A 20,713-nucleotide genomic window follows, 5' to 3' on the forward strand; every position below is an offset into this window, starting at 1 on the left:
ACACCTGCGTGATTACACCTGTACAGGACTCTCACAGCCACCCCGTGGGCTGAGTATCATGATGCTCACTTTACAAACGCAGACAGCGGAGTTCAGGGAGACCAGGCAGCTCGCCCAAGTGCACAACCAGTCACTCCCCCAGCTCCAACACGAACCTGAGAGTAGCCGGCTCCAGCACGCTGCTGCTGTCCTCCATATCTACTCCTCCCAAAGCTCTGAAAACGAGCAGGAAGAGGGTGTATTCCACCTCCTTTGGGCCTGGCCAGAAGCCAACGCTGATGGGTTCCAGAAGGAGAGCCCCCCCCCACCAGCCAGAGTGGCTGGTGCCGGCTGGTGTGGGCACCGTGCCACCCTGTTCTCTGGGACCAGCAGGCTGCCTGATGCTTGCTGCTTGTCATTCTCCAAGAAAAGGCTGGGCTTTGAGCAGAGCAGTGTGGTGAGTGGGCCACGGCAGTCACTGCGATCCTCACACACAACCCAGATATCCAGGGTGGAGAAATATGAAGCCCGACATGCTGCCTGCCTCCCCAAATCTCCCCCGCCCATATCTTCCCTTCCCACTGCCCCCAGCCTGGTTCAAGCCTTCATTCCTCCTTCTCTAGAACTATTGCAATGACACTGCTTCCAGCTTCCTCTTTCTATAGAACCCATAACCATGCTGTGACTGGAGCATGCCACTGCCCAGCTCACATACCTCCCACTGTTCCCTGTGTCTTTAGACAGAAGGAGAAATTCATCAGCCTAGTTTGTAGAGCCCCCACTGCTCCATGAGCTTCACGGCCAGGGGGCTCCATGTCCCCCTCCAGTCTTCTCTTCCCAGCACTTCTAGGAAAACCTACCTCCCCGGCCCTCCCTAAGAACACCTGGCACCCTCCAACTTGGAGCCTCTGCTCAGAACACGCATTCCCTTTTGCCTCATGAAGCCCTACCTTCCTTCAAAACCCAGTTCAACCCCTACTTCTTCTAAGAAGCCTCCAGACATTAATATTCGCAGCAGGCCCTTAACGCCACGCGGTGCCTCTCCATCGCTCTTGCACAGTCTGCCTTGCCTCAGAGGTATGGCAGCCTGGACACCCCCTCAACCTCACCCATCTCTGTGTCCCCCAACATCCCCGGGGCCAGTGCCTGCCACAGAACGGGCATCCGTGAAAGTTTGCTGAGTAGAATGTCCTCTGAGCTTCAATATATGGGTGCAGGCCTTTCCCCGACAGCAAGCCCCATCTTTCCCCGGGGCTAGTCCTGAGTTCAGAATAAACGTCTGCTTCCCAAGGTGGCCACTGGGGAATCCTGGCCCAGTCACCTCAAGAGGATTCTAGCGATGCCTGGGCTGGCACGCTTAGCTGTTTCTCCCCCTGCCAGGAAATCTGCCACTCAACCAGCTCTGTCTCCCACTCACACAGCACAGAAATAATAGCCCTGCATTTTCCTGCAAATTCCATCTTCCCCAAATGGAGACTAGCTCCACCTGTTCAAGGAAATAGACAGCAAGAAGCAAGATGGAGCAGGCTGGGGAGGGCAGCCCTGTGGCTTTGCAAGCGCCAACGGGGGTTCCTGGGCAATGCCCCCAAGGCCATCATTCAGTGCCAGACTAGAAAGCGGATTGGCCTGCTACCTCCCTTTGCCCGCACATCACAGCTGACTAAGCATGTTTCCCCTCCAGGCTCCCACTCGGTCCACACCACAGCCCCATCACAGTGTAGACACCACTGCCCCACTCAAGATGAGGTTTCCAAAGATGAAAAGGCATGGAGGCTAGAAACTAAGGGAAGCCTCCACTGAGGCATGAGGAGTCAGGACTTGAACTCCTGGAGTTCAAGGGCTGCTGACTCCTGGACCAGGGTCCTTGATGACAGAGGCGGCCCCTTGGGAAAGGGTGAGGGAAGGAGAGGGCCTGGAAGGGGACGCTGCAGTTAGAAAAGCAGTCTCCATTTTCACATTCATCCTCGTAACAAGCCAGTGAAGATGAGTCATCGAAAGCAGGGTTTCTCAGCCTCAGTACCACTGACATTGTGGGCTGGGTAATTCTTCGTTGTAGGGGGCATCCCTGGCCTCTCTACATTAAAGGACTGTAATATCCCTCTCCTGGCTGTGACAACCAAACATGTCTCCAGGCATGGCTGAATGTCCCCTGAGAAGCAAAACTTCCCCACTTGAGGAGCCCTGATCTAAAGGCACAGTTAGATCCCAGGTCTCCTGAAAGGGAGGGGAGCCCCCGCTGTTCTCCCTTCTTCGCATTCTGGCAGGCGCCACTTTCTCCCCTGCTCACGCTGCTGCTACTCGCCACCGGGCATCCGCAGCTCATACCAGTCCTGAAGTTCCCTCTGCACTGTCTCCCTCCACATTCAGGGCAGAGCCAGGCGGCCCCACAGGCATTCCTTACGTTGGGCACGTGTCAAGTCACCGGGCTAAGCTCCTGCATTAACTTCCCTTCCCAAAACTCCTGCAAGGCAGGCACCACCAGCCCCATGAAACAGAAGAACTCAAAGATTAAATCACTGAAGTCATGCGGCCAGCAAAGGTCAGGGTCCAGCTTTGAAACTAAGTCAGAAGGCCCATGTCCAGCAGGCCTGCCTGCCCAAGTGAGGTGGCCTTGGACTCCTGGTCCCAAAACTCTCACTCTCCAAGCCCAGGTGCCAGCATCACACACTGGCTGGGCTAGGAGAAGACCTCCAAAGTTACACCTGCTGCCGTTCCCCACTCTCCGCCCAGTCTTAAAAGGGACAGGTGCAGCGGCTTCCCTGCGTGATCGCCTGAGAGCTGGGGCCCTCTGCAGGCTTCGGACGCTTGGCGACGCGGTTGGCGCACGTGAGGCTGGTGATTCCCAGCATCTAGTGCTTACCTTCCCCCAGCTGCGAGCCCTTGAGGAGGTTCACCTCTCCAAGCTCATTAATCCCTTCCCCCAACATCCCTGTGGAGTTGAAAGTGCTAGAAAATTAGGATTGCATATCTTTAGCGTTTTGCACCATTTCAGTAAGTTTCCATAAAATCAGGCTTCCAGGCCATGCTGGGGGAGCTTCTGAGCACTTATGACGTGTTTTATTCATCAGCCCAGAGCAGAGAGATATGACCTTGAAATGTGGACTGACTCAGAAAGACCCTAGCAACTTTCGGTGGCCATCAGGGAGTCAACACGAGAGGCACAGATAACTCAGTTGAATTTTTTTTTAATGTTGCCAGCCATGCCTTGAACAGACCTCTGGAAGATGAGAGGAGCCATCTGTTCTGGGTCGGGGCCCATGCAGAAGCACTCCACGGCCTCAAGCACCATCCTGTGACCTCCTACAACCTCTAGGGCATGTGCTACCCGCATTCTATCAAAATTGATACACCTCAAACCTGACAAGTCCAACCACAAACTCCCTGACTTCCCCAAAAAACTGCTTCTCCCACAGTCTTCTCCATTCAATTAACAGAAACTCCATCCTTCCAGTTTGCTTGGGCCAAAAGTCTCAGCCTCGTCCTTGACTTCCCCTTTCTCTCACCACTGCCTGCCCTGAATACCATGACCTTTCTTCCAATTCATCAGGAATGCCCTCCGTTTAAATATCCCAAGGGCCCAGCCACTTTTCACCAACTCACTGCTCCCACGCAGGTCCAAACCATCGCCAGCCTCACCTGAGCCGTCCCCACAGCCTCTCAACAGGGCTCCTGGCGCTGACTTGCCCCCTCCCTGACTGTTCCAAACACTGCAGTCAGAGTGGTCCTATTAAAATGTAAGTCAGAGCTGTCACTTTGCTACTCCAAGCCCTCCCCCAGCTCCCAACTCACCCGGGGAAAGGGGGTAAAGTCCACACTCCTCAAGACGGTCTACAAAGCCCTGCAGAGCCAGCCCCGCCTCCCCTGTGACCTCACAACCCCTCCCCTACCCCCCGCCCACATGCTCCCCTCCACTCACTGAGTCAGCCTCTTGGGCATCCTCTCTGCTCCCAGACCTGCACTGTCCAATGTGAGGACGCGGCTCACCTGTGTCCACTGAGCCCCTGCAACATGACCAGTGCAACTGGACTTTAAGTCCATTTCACTTAAAATTCAATATAAAAACAGACACTCATTCTGTTGCCCAGGCTGGAGTGCAGTAGCACACTCCTGGCTCACCGCAGCCCCAATAGCAAGCTATCCCCCGTCAGCCTCCCAAGTAGCTAGAAACACAGGCATATATGCCACACACCTGGCTAATTTTTTTTTTTTTTGTAGAGACAGAGTCTCACTATGTTACATTGCCCAGGTTGGACTCGAACTCCTGGCCTTAAGCAATCCACCTGCCTCAACCTCCCAAAGTGCTGGGATTACAGATGTCAGCCACCACGCCCAACAAATCTGTTCTTTTCACTGTAAATTTTATAAACTGTAAATACAGATCAAGTATCTCCAGTGAAAACTTAATGTCTGATTGAGATATGCTGTAAATGTCAGAGACACACCAAATGTCAAAGACTCAGTACGAAAAATAGACCGTAAAAGATCTCAGTGATTTTTTACATTGCTTACACATTCAAATAATAACATTCTGGCTTTGTTGGGTTATATTAAAAATATTATTAACATGTATAATTCTACTTTTCTCTTTTCACTTCTTTTAATGTAGCTACTGAGAAATTTCAAATGGCAGTGGTAGCGCCTACTCTGGGCAGTGCTGTCTGCACCACACCAGGCATGATCCTGACCCAGGGCCTTCACCTGGCTGTTTCTCTTCCCCCAGTGGCTGGCTCCCTCTCCAACTTCAGACCTTCCAGCAGACATCACCTTCTTGGCGAGTCCTTCCTGAGCACTTGCTTAATTTATTTATTTATGTTTTTATTTTTAGAGACAGGGTCTCTGAGCTCAGCCTGGAGCACAGTGGCCTAATCATAGCTCACTGTATCCTCCCACCTCAGCCACCCCAGTAGCTGGGACTGCAGGTGCACACCAATATACCCAGCTCTGTGTGTGTGTGTGTGTGTGTGCGTGTGTGTTTTGTAGAGATAAGGATCTTGCCATGTTGTCCTGGCTGGTCTCGAACTCCTAGCTTCAAGCAAGCCTCTTGCCTTGGCCTCCTCCCAAAGTACTAGGATTACAGGCGTGAGCTACCATGCCTGACCCTGAGTGCTTATCTGTTTTATTTGTGGTTTTGTGTGTGTGTGTGTGTGTTTTTAAGACAGGGTCTCACTCTATTCCCCAGGCTGGAGTGCAGTGGCATGATCACAGCTTACTACAGTCTTGACCTCCTGGGCTCAAGCGATCCTCCCACCTCAGCCTCTCAAGTAGCTGGGACCACAGGCATGCACCACCATGCCCAGTTAATTTTTTGTTTCATTTAGGCAGGATCTCACTATACAGCCAGGTCTCAAACTCCTGAGCTCAAGTGATCCTTCTGCCTCGACCTCCCAAAGTACTAGAATTACAGACATGACCCAATGCACCTAGCTCTGAACACTTATTTAAAATGACCACTCTTGCTTGGCTGGGCGTGGTGGCTCATGCCTGTAATCCCAGCACTTTGGGAGGGTGAGGCAGGTGGATCACTTGAGGTCAGGAGTTCGAGACCAGCCTGGCCAAGATGGTGAAACCCCATCTCTACTAAAAATACAAAAATTAGCCAGGCATGGTGGCATGTGCCTGTAATCTCAGCTACTCAGGAGGCTGAGGCAGGAGAAGCATTTGAATCTGGAAGGGAGGTGGAAGTTTCAGTGAACCGAGATCGCACCACTGCACTGCACTCCAGCCTGGCCAACTAAGTAAGTGAAACTCCATCTCAAAAAAAAAAATTTTAAGGAATAAATAAAATAAAATAAAATGACCACTCTCCCGAACCCTCTGCACTCCCATCCAGAGTGGTCCTAACAATTGTGATTGTTACTGACGACAACGATGATGAGAGGAAAGGAGCCATCGTTCTCCTGTTATCTAACTCTGGTGGTAAAATTAATCGGGGCCTTAACAGATTGGGATCTAAGACCTGTCGCTGGAGTGAGATGTATCTGGGAGGGAAGAAGTTCTTCATAACGCTCAGCATAGCACTTATCACCATTGAACATAATATATAATTAGCTTACATAGTTTACTATCAGGTTTACCTACTAAAATGTAAGTTGCTGAGAGCAAAGATTTTTCTCTTTTGTGAGTTTTTTCTACTACAGTCATGCATCACATAATGACATTTCGGTCAAGGTCCTGTACAATTATAATGGAGCTGGAAAATTCCTATCACCTCGTGACATCTTGATGATCCTGAACCTGTGTCAGCCCAGGCTAATATGTGTTTGTGTCTAAGTTTTTAACAAAAAAAAGTTTTGGGCCAGGTGTGATGGCTCATGCCTGCAATCCCAGCACTTTGGGAAGCCGAGGCAGACAGATCACCTGAGGTCGGGAGTTCAAGACCAGCCTGACCAACATGGAGAAACCCCATCTCTACTAAAAATACAAAATTAGCCAGGCATGGGGTGCACGCCTATAATCCCAGCTACTCAGAAGGCTGAGGCAGGAGAATGGCTTAAACCCTGGAGGCGGAGGTTGCAGTAAGCCAAGAGTGTGCCATTGCACTCCAGCCTGGGCAACAAGAACAAAACTCCATCTAAAAAAAAAAAAATTGTAAGTAAAAATGCATCCTTTTAAATAAATGTCTAAAACGGAAAAAAGCTTATAGAGTAAGAATATAAAGAAAATATTTTTGTACAATTGTATAATGTGTTTGTGTTATTACAAAAGAGTATAAAAAGCTTATAAAGTAAAAAATTTAGCCAGGCACAGTGGCTCATACCTGTAATCCCAGCACTTTGGGAGGCCAAGTCAGGTGGATCACTTGAAGTCAGGAGTTTGAGACCAGCCCGGCCAACATGGAGAAACCCTGTCTCTACTAAAAATACAAAAATTAGCCAGGTGTGATGGCGCATTCCTGTAATCCCAGCCACCCGGGAGCCTGAGGTGAGGCAAAATTGTTTGCACCTGGGAGGCTGAAGTTGCAGTGAGCTGAGATCAAGCCACTGCACTCCAGCCTGGGCTACAGAGTGAGACTCTGTCTCAAAAAAAAAAAAAAAAATTATTATAGTAAGGTAAGGTTAACTTCTTACTGAGAAAATAATATTTTTAATAAATGTAGTTAGCAGCCTGGCATGGTGGCTTATGCCTGTAATCCCAGCACTTTGGGAGGCCAAGGCGGGTGGATCAGGAGGTCAGGAGTTCAAGACCAGCCTGGCCAAGATGGTGAAACCCTGTCTCTACTAAAAACACAAAAATTAGCTGGGTGTGGTGGCAGGCGCCTGTAATCCCAGCTTCTTGGGAGGCTGAGACAGAGAATTGCTCCACCGGGAGGCGGAGGTCGCAGTGAGCTGAGATTGCACCGCTGCACTCTAGCCTGGGTGACTGAGCGAGATTCTGTCTCAAAAAAATAAATATTTAAAAAATAAAAAATAAATAAAATAAAATAAATGTCTTTAGCCTAAGTGAACAGTTCTTCTGAAGCCGACAGGAGTGCACGGTCATGTCCCAGGTCCCCACATTCACGCTCCACTCACTCGCTGACCCACCCACAGCCACTCCAGTCCTGCAGGCTCCATTCATGGCAGGCGCCCTATACAGGGGGAGCATTTTGTATCTGTTGCACAGTATTTCTATTGCACCTTTTCTGTGTTTAGATACATACTTGCCATTGTGTTATGACTGCCTACAGTTTAGTACAGCAACTGGCCGTACAGGTTTGTGGCCTGGGAGCAGCAGGCCGCCCCATCCAGCCTCGGGGTGCGGTGGACCATGCCGCCTAGCCTGTGTAAGTGCACTGCATGATGCTTGCACGATGATGAAATCACCTAATGACGCATTTCTGAGACCGTGTCCCCGTCATCGAGCAACGCATGACTCTATATCCGTGGTGCCTAGAACAATATGCTGGCACGTAACAGGCATTCAATAACTTTGTCAATGAATAAAATTATTTTTCCGCCTGGGCACACTACTCAGCTGGAAGTTTCTAAGTGCCTAGCACATGGTAGGTGACTGACAGATGCCTGCTGAATATCAGGCTGATCCGTTAGCAGGGTCATTGGGGAAACAGAGGCAGCTTAGCTGAGTCATCCCACAGAAAGCAAAAGCAAGCGCCAAGGATCCTTCAGTCAGATGCGGCGCCCCCTCCCGCCGCACCCATGCTCCTCTCCCTGCCCCTCCCGCCGCACCCATGCTCCTCTCCCTGCCCTGAAGAAAGCTCCCTTCAGCCCAACAGCCTCAGGGACCTCAGGGAAGAGTACATTTCTTTTCCTTTCCCCAGACTCTTATTCTCCCAGTGAGAAGACAAATCTGTTTCCCCTTCACCAGAAGGCCTCAAGCCACAGCTACTTACATTATAGTAATTAAATCCCTGCTGCTAGGAGGGTTCAGGAGACAAGCAGGCCCCGTGCCAAGGGCTGGCCTGCAGGGAGGAGGCGGCAGGGAGGGAGGCTGGCCAGAAGGGCCCGTCCCTCAGCCGACTCCCGAGAGTGAGAAAATCCCCTTAGCCGCGACGTCTTCATAGGGTTTCGCTTGTGGGTCAGGAAGACAAACCCGCCCCGCCTCCGCCAGCCCACCCTGCCGACAGGCACCCTCGATGAGGACCCTCCAGCTGGAATATCACGGCTCTCTTCCAATTCTCTCCGTGATTCCATCTGGCGCTCAGGACCTTCCCGCAGACGGCCGGTGCAGGAAACATCCCTCCTCGGGCTCCTTCTCTCACTCTCCAGATGACAAAACAGAGGCCCAGAAACCAAGCTTCCCCACACCTAGCTCAGGACGCTTCTCCTCACCCACAACTCAGCTGGCCTTCACAGAGCGCTTCTCGTGCGCCAGAAGCCACGTGCTGTGCCTTACAAACAGCAATATCTCATTTAACTCATGACCGTCCCAGCGGCCAGGTTAGGATTAACCCCCACGGAAACTGAGAATCAAAGCATCGAGACAGCTTCCCAAAGCCACACCGGCTACAGAACGTGGCACAGCCAGTGCCGTGCCCCAGATCTGCCCGGCGCTGAGCCTGTTCTCTAACGCCAGGCTAGATGGCCAGTATATAAGAAGCAAAGGATGGCCTGGGAGACAGATATGAGGGAGGATGGAAGAAGTGAGAGCGAGATGGACCTTTAGTAAACCGGGGGAAGGGGAGCAGACAGAGGCATGGGACACCGAGTCTCAGGCTTGTGGGTCAAACCCAGGCCACGTGTGTGTGGCTTTGTCTCCCACAAAGTTCACATCAGACCTGTTGTTACTCGTTCACTGCCTGCTTCCCCCATCAGCCTGTGAGCTACACGTCTATTTGGTGCTGAACCCCCAGAGCCAGCCAGAACACACTGGGGGTGCCCTTGCCTCATTTATTCCTCTAACACCCATCCTCATGAGAGGGAGAAAACAGACATGGAGACTGAGGTCCAGAGAGGGCAGTTTTCTCAACAAGGTTGCAGAGCCAGGAAGCCACAGAGCTGCGGCGGGAACACCAGGACACATGCTCTTGAGGGTTCGGCTGGCCCCTCCAGGGCCCATGGGAGCCTTTGCTCAGCCCCAGAGCCCACACAGCACCTGAGCTTCAGCAAACCCCTGTATCTGAACCTACAGCATCCTCCTCCCCTCCTCCCTCTACCCCTCCTCCACTCCATGAGCACAAAGCATCCCCTGGGGCTCTGGGGGAGGCTGGCAGTGCAGTGAGAGTGGCACAGTAAAGAGTGGGGTGGGTGGGAGTGGAGAGCTCAGGGTGGGCAGGAGAAGCTTCTTGGCTTGAAAGAGCCCAGCCTAGGGTGTGAGAGGCAAAACCATGTCTGCCACACAGCGTGCAAGCAAATCCGAGCTCCACCGCCTCCCAGCTGTGAGACCCTGGGCGGGTCCCGTAACCTCTCTGAGCCTTGAGCCTACCATCTGTAAAATGGGGGGAATTATATCTACCTCACAGGGTTGTTGTAAGGACTTAATGAGATGAGGTGTGTAAACACACGGAGTAGTCCCTTAATAAATCTTTATTCTCTTCTTCTCTGCTGCCTGTCACCTCTTCACTCCTGAATACAAACCCGGTGTTGCATTGGAGTCATTATGAGAACAGTGCATTCCCCCAGCTGCTGTAGACACAAGCATTATATATGATCCCATCCACCCGCGAGGAAACCCTCATGACTCCACTCCAACCTAGACTTGCTCTCAGCTTGCATCAATTTCATTCCACTCTTGAGGGATCTTTCCAACGCCGGCACACAGTGTGCACCCCATCTGGTGTCTTCCGCCAAAACGCCCTCCCACCGGGCTCAGCACCATCACTCTCCCGGAGCAGGGAAAGCATCTTGGCAGAGCTTAACACCAGGTCCAGCCCAGAGCAGGAGGGCCCGGGCAACATGGGCCCAGCTGTGAGGGACCTTGTATGATCCCAAGGCTGCTGAGCTCTCAGAAGAAACAACCAAGGTAGAAGCACCATTGCCCAGCACAGACAAGAGGCCCCTGGGTGCTAGCTTTGCCCCACCTTGACTTCTCCACCTCTCCACCCACAAGAGGAATTAAAATCCCACCTCCCGGATAAAGAGGCCACTGCGCAAGGCCACACAGCTACGTAGCCAGGATTTGAATCCAGGTCTGCAAGGAAACCCTGTGGTCTCCTAGGAGGAGTTGGTGGAGAACAACACATCTGGCTGGGGAGAGACCCCTTGGAGTGTGTGAGGTGCAGAGTGTCTGCACTCCTGCCACCTGAGGCAGGGCTTGCCACACAGTGGGAGTTCAGGATATGTTTGGGAAGAGGGATGGGAGAAAGAAAAGAGAAGGACTAAAACCAGGAATTCCTGCATTCCAGTTATACCTCTGCCGCCAACAATGCTGCGTAGGCTTAGACAAGTCATGTAACTTTTTTTTTTTTTTTGAGACAAGCTCTCAATATGTTGCCCAGGCTGGTCTCGAGCTCCTGGGTTCAAGCAATCCTCCCACTTCGGCTTCCCAAAGTGCTGGATTACAGGCGTGAGCCACCACATAACTTCTGTGGTCCTCGGGGTCCTATAAGCAGGAGGGTGGTCCTTTCCCTGCCTTCCTCACAGGGGTGGGAGGTATTTCTAGGGATCCTGCCCACCCGGCTAGCACACCTGGCTGCCCATGGAGCTTGACCATCCAGGGCAGGTATAGTGCCCCCTTGAGGAGGCCTCCCCTGCATCCTCCACCAATGCCATCCAGCTCTGAGTCTCTCCAAAGGCCGAGGCGCAACCCTAAGCAACACGCCTACCCCAAGCCCTCACCTTGGGAGAAGGTAACATCGCCTGTGCCAGCAGCTCCGGGCATTCCCATGTGCAGGAGCTTTTTGGGGAGCCAACATCTTACCCACTGGAAGCCAGAAAAGAAAGAAAACAGCTAAACTCCAATTTGGTAAAATCGAAAATCTCAAAAGGGGTTTTGCTCTGCAAAAATTCCTGCCGGGAGGCAGGCAGGTGCGAACTCAGGCAAAGAGGCTAGGAGGAGCCCCCATTTGCTGGCAGCCCAGGAGCGTCCACTGCCGGGCTGGCCGCCTGCCCAACCATCGGCAAGTGCCATCCTCCCCAGGCTAGTGGATGTCAGCCTCCCCACATCCATTACAAACCAGGACACTGAGGCTCAGAGAGTTGGAGGCACGGAGCTTAAGGAGAACCAACAGTGGCAGATAGGCCAGAACGAGCAAGGCGGCCTCTCCCTGCCTCCCTGCAGGCCCCTCTGCTCAAAGCCATCAACGGGCCAACAAGGTCCAGTGGCTCAGCCCAGGCCGCAGGTCATCTGCTTCCTCCTCTGTATCTACTGGGTAACCCTGGGCAGGGCAGCCAACTTTATGGCACCTTTATGGGTCTCTCCGTCTATAACCTGAAGCAAAACACAAAACAACCGTCTTCGTAGCTGCTGCCTGGCAGGCCTGGTACCAGCAAGCTCTAAGGAGTCGGTGCCGGCTCAGCCCCTGCAAGGAATGCCCTTGAAGCTGACTTTCCTGTTCATTTGACACTGAGCATCACTCCTGTCCTTTAAGAAAAATGCCCAACAAGCTGACTCAAAAATAAGATGCCAATTTGCATATTATTTCACACATCATTTGCATGCTGTTCATTTAGTATCATCAAGGCTCTGCTCAGAATACGACTCTGGTTACCTTGCGACCAGGCCTTGTGAAAAAAACATGGCTTTCACGTAGGGCAAGCCCTGAGCATGTCCCTCCCCTGCCCAGCTGCTCTTGCTGCCCCTGGCACCTGGCTGGGAACGTCACCCACTGCTGCAGCCCTGGCGCTCCAAGCAGGGTGAAGGGGCAGAGAGAAACTTTGGAATTCTAGAAAGTACCCCGACTCAAGTCTCGAAGCGGGAATCGTGTTCTCTTGACCAAGCACCAGGCAAGCTGTGGCAATACTTTTCTTCCCTGCCTCTGTCCCAGGCCAGCTTCGCAGTTCGGCTCTCCCCGTGCCCCTGCTCTCTCAGCCTTTTTCTGCCTGGTCATCATGTGTCCCCCTGACCTTCCTCCAGGCCTCTCAGGCTCTGGCCTGGCCCCATGGGTTTATTTTTGTTCTCTCTCCACCTGTCTGATTTGCATGTCCACAGCCGGTTAGCTCTGCCCAGACCACAAATTGCTGACTGAGTGTAGAATAACTGGGCCCCATGGGGTAAGAAGGCTCCAGAAGTCCAGCCCAGGCCACCACTGCAGCCCCGCCCTCCAGGGAACAGCCCACGTCCTTCTCACTCACACAGATTTACCCAACAAAATCTATCCAGAAACATGACTGGGCGCTCATCATGGGGGTAGCGGGGAGGCCATCTGAACTCATGAGAAAAGGGCGTGTTCCACACGTGCTCTCCAGGCAGGGACACCAGCTCGTCTACAGCCACCTGCAGACAGTGGAGGGGTGACGTGGGCACACATGCCCCTCCAGCCTTGATGCTCCAGGTGGCATCTTCTAACCACCACTCTAATCAAAGCAACAGTTGGTACCTGCTGAGACCCAGTGTCTGGCTGGCTCTGTGCTGGGTGCTCAGTTACAGCCAGGAGTTGTGATTCCCTCTTAACAGCTGAGGAAACAGGCTTCGGGTTCAGTAAGTTTCCAGAGGACCCATCACTAGTGTGCCACCCAAGTCTTTTTTTTTTTTTGTATTGTTTTGTTTTGAAATGGAGCCTCACTCTATTGCCCAGGCTGGAATGCAGTGGTGCAATCTCGGCTCACTGCAACCTCTGCCTCCCGGGTTCAAGCGATTCTCCAGCCTCAGCCTCCCGAGTAGCTGAGATTACAGGCTCACACCACCATATCCAGCTAACTTCTGTATTTTCAGTAGAGATAGGTTTTTGCCATGTTGGACAGGCTGATTTTGAACTCCTGACCTCAGGTGATCTGCCCACCTCAGCCTCCCAAAATGCTGGGATTACAGGCGTGAGCCATCGCACCCAGCCCTAAGTCCTTAACTACCAAGCCCGGCCACCTCTGAGAAAGAAGGATATCAGGTCTTCAGGGGAGTGTGCAGAAAGAACTCTGCAGCCCTGGCGGTTACCGATGCTACTAAATATTCCGTCCATCGCTGTGCCCTTGCCCTGGCCATGTGTTTGCTGCCTGGCCAAAACCTTTCTGGATGAGACACAGTCTCCTCTTTCCTTCCTGCATGCCCCTGTGTGCAACGCACGGCAGCAACTTGAAGCTGCCCTCATGCCCTCTCCATTCCCTGAACACTCTGCCCCTCTCCCCAGGCTTCTCACACTGAGAATTGAACTCCCGCCCGGGCCCCTCCCGTTCTGGCTTGTCTGGTCCTTCAGGGACCCCCCTACCACCTCCTATAGGGAATCTACCTAACGTCCCCAGTCTTAGTCACTGTCTCCTTTCTCAGTCCTCCCAAACACCGACACCATAAACCCCCATTCAGCCAGGATGGATGCCATCTGGGTGGTGCCCGCAGCCCGGACAACAGGACGCTCAGGACTGTGGCTGCTCATCTTTGTGATGAAACGTGATCTGGAATCGGACTGCGAAGGCTCGGCACAGGGAGTTCAGCTCCTGTTTTTAGGCCAGAGAAACGGAGGCCCAGAGAAGAGAAGGGACTTGATAAAGATCACACAACAAGCTGGAGGCAAAAGGCAGAAGCGCCTCCCGAGGAGCTCAAAGCAGACATGGGCCTTTTCCCGGCACTCACTGCCCACGACAGAGCTCAGCAGAGGCCTGAGACACAGACAGGGACGCAGGAAAGCGGGACTCAGGAATGAAGAAGAAACCTGTAGAACCAGGAATGGAGAAGCCCTTGGGGGTCCCTCACTCAAACCCCCAGCAGAAGTTTGTGGTGGGGTTTGGAACAGGGAAACCAGAAGTGCACTGAGACCTGAGCTCTCATTCTAGAAGCATCTCTCCTGAGATGGGCACTTGGAGTCACTCAACCCTGGGACCCCCTGTGCAGCCCGGTTTTCTCATCTGTGAAACAGTTGGTCGTAATGAGCCCTGGGCCAGCCACCGTGGGGGTCATGAAGGACCCAGGCATGAAAATATCTTGCAAGATGTAAGATGCTGAGTTCATGTGACTGTCCCCGATCGGCAGCCACACAGCCAGTGCTGGAGGAGCAAGGCGGAGGGGAGGGGAACAGAGCTGTGTAGGGACATGTCCAGTCAGGCCTGGGGGTCCTGCTGGCCCTCCAGGGTGGAGGGTGGGGTGCCGGGGGCTGTGGCAGGGCTTTTGCAGGATGGGCTTTCATTTTCCCTGCCATCCCCACACCTACCCCCTCACAGCCTGCCCAGTATCACCCTGATGGCAGTAGCACCAGACCCCCAGAGAGGAGGCATCAAGAACTGATCTCAGGCAGTCCACAATCTCGCCCTGCCCCCAGGCTACCCTGGGGACCCACACTGGCCCTGGCCGCCGCTCCAGTGGGTCTTCTCTGGGACCCGCGCCGGCACCTCCCGCCCTCCCTCAAGCCCTTCCTGCCCTGCTCTTGGTAAAGTTCCTCCTGTCCCAACATTCTGCATCACGGGTCTCAGGGCCGTAAACTCAATTTGTCTCTTTTAAGGCTACGGGCAATCTCACCAGCAGCAGCAGGCACAGGAAAGGGCATGAACTTGGGAGTTAAAAGGGCCTGGGTTCTTATCTCAGCGCCACCACCACTGCTAGTAGCGTCAGCGTGGCCCGGTGACTTCATCCACACAGGGGGCGACGAGCAAGACCTGCTCATTATACTCCGGGTATAACGGAAAGCCAGCCCTGCACTCAGCAAACAGTCCTTGCCTTCCCTTCTCCTGTCACTCAGCAACATCCCGGCCTGCCCAGCTAAGTGCTGGGCGACCAGAAAGTAGCGTGGTCCCTGCCCCCAGACGCTCCTCCCGTCCTTTCCCTCAGATCCCAGCTGCGTTCCTGGGGGTGGAATGACAGGGTCGGGGGAGGGGGCACTTACAAACCTATTCGCCTCCTCCGGACTTTCCTCGCCCAAAGAAAAGGCACTAGAATGTTCCTACCACAGCTCTTGAGAACAGCAGTCTCAGAATTCCCCGCCCTCACTATTTAAAGAGGAATAGGTGGCTTGCTTTCTTGCTCTCCCTTTGGGGTTTTGAAAGAAAGAGAAAAAAAAGAGCTACCAATGAACGTGCTGGCCTGCTTGTCACTGAGCTGAGTAAAGTGGTATTTCATCAATATACAGCCGCCCCTCACAACCCCCGCGCACACTCATTTTCTCCCCCAAATGTGCTTCGCAAATAACTGCAACAGAACCGAAGCGCTCTATTCTGATTTTCCATTTCCATTCGGGCCTCAGATACCTCTACAGAGGTTACTCAAATTTCTTTTCGTTTTGATTTTCTTTACCTTCTATCTTTTAAAGCAGATCTTTTGACCATGGCCTTATAAATCCCTCTTCCTGAAAGCGCAATAAGAGAAATATGAGGCCATCCGATGGCTTTCTAATGAGGCTCTGCCAGAGATAAATGCCCCAGCCAGGATGCCACTGCCCGAGCGCCCGGGTGACGCCGCCTGTGGGGAAGGGAAGTCCGACGTGTGATGAGTCTTTCCCCCAGGACAGTTATAAATAGTGTGGTGACAAGCAAGGGAGAAGCATATATAAAAAGTTAGCCGTCCCCCTGTGGGTTACAAATGCTTGACTCATTTACAGGCTGTCCACAAAGATTATAAATAAAGTCACCACCACCCCACGGCGGGCGGGGTGAAGGTCGTTTGCACGCTGTCAGAACTGCGCTTGCCCTCCTGTGAGCCGACACACTCAGTGTGACCTGTGAAGCCACGACGTGTGCCTAGGGCCCTCGGCAGCTGGCTCACAGGCTCTCAGCCAGTCTCCTGCCTTCTGCATCCTGGTCCTGCAGGGAGGGTCCACAGGAAGGGGTGGAAAGGGTCTGTCCTACTCCTGCTCTTCCCCATGTCTGAAACACAGGCACCAGTGCCCGGAGGCATCTTCTCAAAAATACCAGGACACTGTGACCGCCAACAACCCATCCCAAAACAGCACCTGGTCAAACAGAAGATGCAGAGCCACTCGGCCGGTCAAGCCCGGGCTGCTGCTCTGCCCTTCTGCAGACAAGGCTTCCGCGTCCAGGGAGGGCAGAAGAGCAGAACTGGGGCCAGTGATACTACCCAATCATTTGGGCTGGAGGCTCGGAGTGGACTCACGGACCTCTTTGAGGTCTGCAAAGAGACAGACAAGTTGGCCTTGGCCTAAAAGAATACCTTGGCCTACCTCTTTAAAGAATGAATGGCCAGGCTGGGCATGGTGGCTTACACCTGTAATCTTAGCACTTTGGGAGGCCGAGGCGGGCCGATCACAAGGTCAAAAGATTGAGACCATCCAGGCCAATATGGTAAAACCCATCTCTACTAAAAATACAAAAATTAGCCGGGCGTGGTGGCAGGTGCCTGTAGTCCCAGCTACTTGGGAGGCTGAGGCAGAAGAATCGCTCCAACCCGGGAGGCGGAGGTTGCAGTGAACCGAGATTGAGCCACTGTGCTCCAGCCTGGTGACAGAGCAAGACTCTGTCTCAAAAAAAAAAAAAAAAGATGAATGGCCAGAGGACCAGGCTTCCCTGGGCATGCAAAGAAGCCTGTGCTACCAGGGTGGCCTGCCATGAGGTTGTCTGAAGAAAGAGTAACTAGAGGTGAGAAAAAAAGCCACTGTGGGAGCAGCAGGGCAGCCGGGTAAGCGCCATCACACCAACTCCTCTCTGTGCTGCCTGGGTTACCCCAGCAACGAGGCCAGGCAGGGGCAGCAGAGAGGAGCAGAGGGGCAGGAAGTTGGTGGGGCGGGCAAGACGGGGGCATGGCTGGGGGAGTGGGCAGAAGGCTGGTTCTGCCTGGGAGGAGAGATGCAGGCCAGTTTCGAGGCCGAGGGTGGGGAAGTGGCTGGAGGTTGTACAGACTGGTGGGAAAGAAGAGCCACGCGGCTGCACCAGCATTCTCCAGCCTCCCCCGAGACCACCCCACAGCCAAACGCCTGAGCCCCGTGAGGAACAAGGCCCACAGTGCCTCGCCCCCACACAGAGGTTACCAGCTCAGCCACCAACACCATGGCAAGGTCAGGGTGGTGAAGTCACAGCCTGGGGAAGGGGGAGGGCAGCCAGACCTTTCCCCTCCCTCATTCTTTCTGGACCCAGGGAAGAGAGCATAGAGGTAATTTAATGCAATAGAGCAGGTGTGCCCCCAACCAGCGCTAGAAGAAAATAAAGAACACCAAGAAGGACTCCCCAGGTCCTTGCTGCTCTACCCGAGTGACACGGATAGGTAGAGACGGCGTGACTAAGACTCTCAACAGAATCTCTAGACCAGGTCTTGTCACCGTGTCTAAGCCTTCAGAGAGTAAACCTGCCTATTTAAAAAAAAAAAAAAAAAAAAAGGCCAGGCGCGGTGGCTCAAGCCTGTAATCCCAGCACTTTGGGAGGCCGAGGCGGGTGGATCACGAGGTCAAGAGATCGAGACCATCCTGGTCAACATGGTGAAACCCCGTCTCTACTAAAAAAAAAAAAAAAATACAAAAAATTAGCTGGGCATGGTGGCGCGTGCCTGTAGTCCCAGCTACTCAGGAGGCTGAGGCAGGAGAATTGCCTGAACCCAGGAGGCGGAGGTTGCGGTGAGCCGAGATCGCGCCATTGCACTCCAGCCTGGGTAACAAGAGCGCAACTCCGTCTCAAAAAAAAAAAAAAAAAAGATTCCTCATTTGGTTTAGGGTCACCTGATACCTTTAGGAGCCTACTGAGGCCATCTCAGGCATCTGTCTGCCGTTTGGTCTCGTGTCCCAGGCATAACGATGAGAAGCTCTCCTCTTATCTGAGCTCACCCTGGAATCAAGCCCCACCTCCCTGCTCCAGGCTGATGCCTCTTTGCAGAGCTTCCTCCCAACACCAGCACCTACGGGCCTGTGAGGCAGGAGCTGGGATGTTCTGTCCCGGCTGCTCAACCCCCTCACACTGGCTCCCATTTGCATTCACTGAACATGCTTGGGGCACATGCCACACTCCTTTCAAGACACCCAGGCCTGCGTGATGAGTTCCTTCCCCAGCAACAGGCACCCGCCAAACACCGGGGAACGGCAAGGCCACACCCCCACAGGAAAAAAGCAGAGAACTTCAGAAAGCAGCAGCTCAGGCACAAGGTTAGTCAATCTTCAATCGCTTGGGGGAAAAAAAAAAGTTTGTCCCCTCCCAGAGAGCCTCTGAGTGGGAGCTGCCACTGGCGGGGCAGAACTACCTCATCTGCCTGGTGCCCCTGAGGTGGCCTCGTCCATCCGCCTGCCTCCAGACTGGTCAGCACGGCCAACCAGGCCCACAAAGCTCTCCAGCAAACAAGAGTGTCACCTATCCCTCCCCAGGGTCCACTGAATGTTCCTGAGCTCTCCTGGGCTGCGACTCTTCGTCTAACCCAGGCCACGGAGGAGTAGAGTCCATTTCCTCCATGAAACTGAGACACAGATGTTCACCTCCCCCCAAGAACAGACCATGTTCAAAGGTGGTCTCCCGCCAGCCCCAGCTCCTTCTCAGAACTTCTTCCCTCCCTGATACAACTTCTCACTCCATCCACAGGTCTTAGATCCCAATCTGTTAAGGCCCCAACTGATTTTACAGCTGGAGTTAGATGACAGGAGAAAGACGGCTCCTTTCCTGCCATCATTGTCATCATCAATAACAATCACAATAGATCCCATCTGTCGAGCAGGCAGATATGTGCCTTACACTTCTCTAATTTAATTCTCACCACTCGACAGCTGGGGAAACAGGCTCGCTAAACCTCCAGGACTTGTCCAAGATCACACAAATAGTAGCGGCAGAGCTGGGATTCCAACTCTGGCCCAGTTCCTTGAAACAATCCCATTTGCCTCCAGGAGAGAGGGGTATCTACCTTGGCCCTGCTGTGTCTATGGGGCCTGGTACCTAGGAGACACCCAGAAAATACCTGTTCCATAAATGACTCAAAACCTGGATGGACAATGCAGGGCTGGTGAGTGGGTGAGCAGGGTAAGTAAGCTCTGCTCATTACAGCACCAGCTCCCATGTGCACAGGAAGTGGCCGCTGAGGCAAGCAGGACCTCTCAGCTGCTGCCCCCTCGGTGCGCGCCACTGCTGCTGTGAGGGTCTGTGACTTAGAAATGGGGAGAGCCAAGCACCTCAGGTGGCCCCATCCTTCATTCACCTAAAATCTGCCTTCCCATCTCTGGAAAAGCCCCTTTCCCTGAGTTCTCTCTCAGGGGTGCACCTGCCCCAGGCAGGGAAGAGGCCCTGACCCTGCACAGTGGTGACCCTCCCATCACATTAAGACAAGTGTGTGTAGATCCCACACTGGGATCTGTGCATCTGTGCACAGCCACTACCTCTGGGAAGAGCCGTTTCCTTAAGAAGTCTGACCACGGTGTCACTGAAAGAGAAGGTGCTGGGGTTGCCCTTCCCCACACCCCCCTTGCATTTGGGCCTTGATCAGTTTCCCCTAGTGAGGGCCCCTGGTCTCCAGTGGAGGACTGGAGAGAGCCAGGGCTGTGACCAGGGCAGCTGCCAGCCCTGGCAAGACTGCCAGCCCCATCTCCTGGAGTGCCCAGCAGGAGAGGCGGTTCTGAGAAGGCAACGAGCAGAAGGACCCGCAGACGCAGAGGCTCATTACAGGGAATGACTAAGTGAGCTGCGATTCCAGGGGAAACCCCGCTCGCTTCTGCTCACTGAGACGCTCATCCTTGAGCTATTTTGATGAAGGCAGTTCCCAGGTGCCACCCTCAGCCGGGGCAGCCCCCTGAGAGCAGCCAGGTCCCTGGAGGACCCTCTGCCTGGAAGTCTTGGTCCTGGCTATTCAGGTCGCCTGACAGGTCCGCCCCACCCTTTTCCAGGGCGGGAAAGTCTGCCCATCCCCGGTTAAAGCGAAATGCTGGGAATGGGGGAAATCCGATCAGCACCTCCTAGGTTTTTGCGGCTGGATTTCAATAAGGAATGTGACAGTCTCGCAGCAGCTGTGCCCTGCCTGAAACAAGCTCTATTTGAAACCTCCAACAGCTGAACCCCTCCCAGCTACCCGCTGGCCAGTCCGCCCAGCCACCCCCTGCCCCAAATGACAAATAAATAGAAAAATCCAAGCAACAAGCAGGCGCATGCATACGTACACACATACACACACACCCCCCAACAAATTGGGGGTGGGGGTATCGTGGAGCCGCTTGTCCACCTATTCCCAGGTCTCCAAGCCTTCCAGCCCACAGCAGGAGGGCTCCCTGGCAAGCAGAGCATCGGCAGAAACCCACCTTCCTCCATCTCCATTCCCTCTGGGAGGGAAGCCCCCTCCTCCGTCTTGGAGCTGGACTGAGAGGCTGGAGCAG

The 20,713-nt window shown here is 53.6% G+C and overlaps 1 protein-coding gene across 5 annotated transcripts in view; it reads right to left on the minus strand.

Moving 5' to 3' along the window:
• Positions 1-20,713, minus strand: part of KCNN3 (potassium calcium-activated channel subfamily N member 3) — a 210,735-nt gene that overhangs the window by 154,096 nt on the left and 35,926 nt on the right. The window contains exon 1 of one of the 5 annotated variants that reach the window (XM_064370838.1): positions 20,639-20,696. The exons of 3 other annotated variants lie outside the window; for them this stretch is intronic. Coding sequence is in view for 1 of the 2 variants with exons in the window: in XM_064370835.1 (XP_064226905.1) it covers positions 2,282-2,302 (21 nt within the window). In the remaining variant the exon portion in view is untranslated. Of the gene's footprint in view, positions 1-2,281; positions 2,469-20,638; positions 20,697-20,713 lie in introns of those variants that run through there. One more of the 5 variants, XM_064370835.1, reaches the window with a different exon arrangement.

The sequence above is a fragment of the Aotus nancymaae genome, unplaced genomic scaffold (genome assembly GCF_030222135.1).
Source record: "Aotus nancymaae isolate 86718 unplaced genomic scaffold, 86718_ANA_hifiasm-v0.15.2.pri h1tg000108l, whole genome shotgun sequence".
In the NCBI taxonomy this organism is placed as follows: Eukaryota; Metazoa; Chordata; class Mammalia; order Primates; family Aotidae; genus Aotus; species Aotus nancymaae.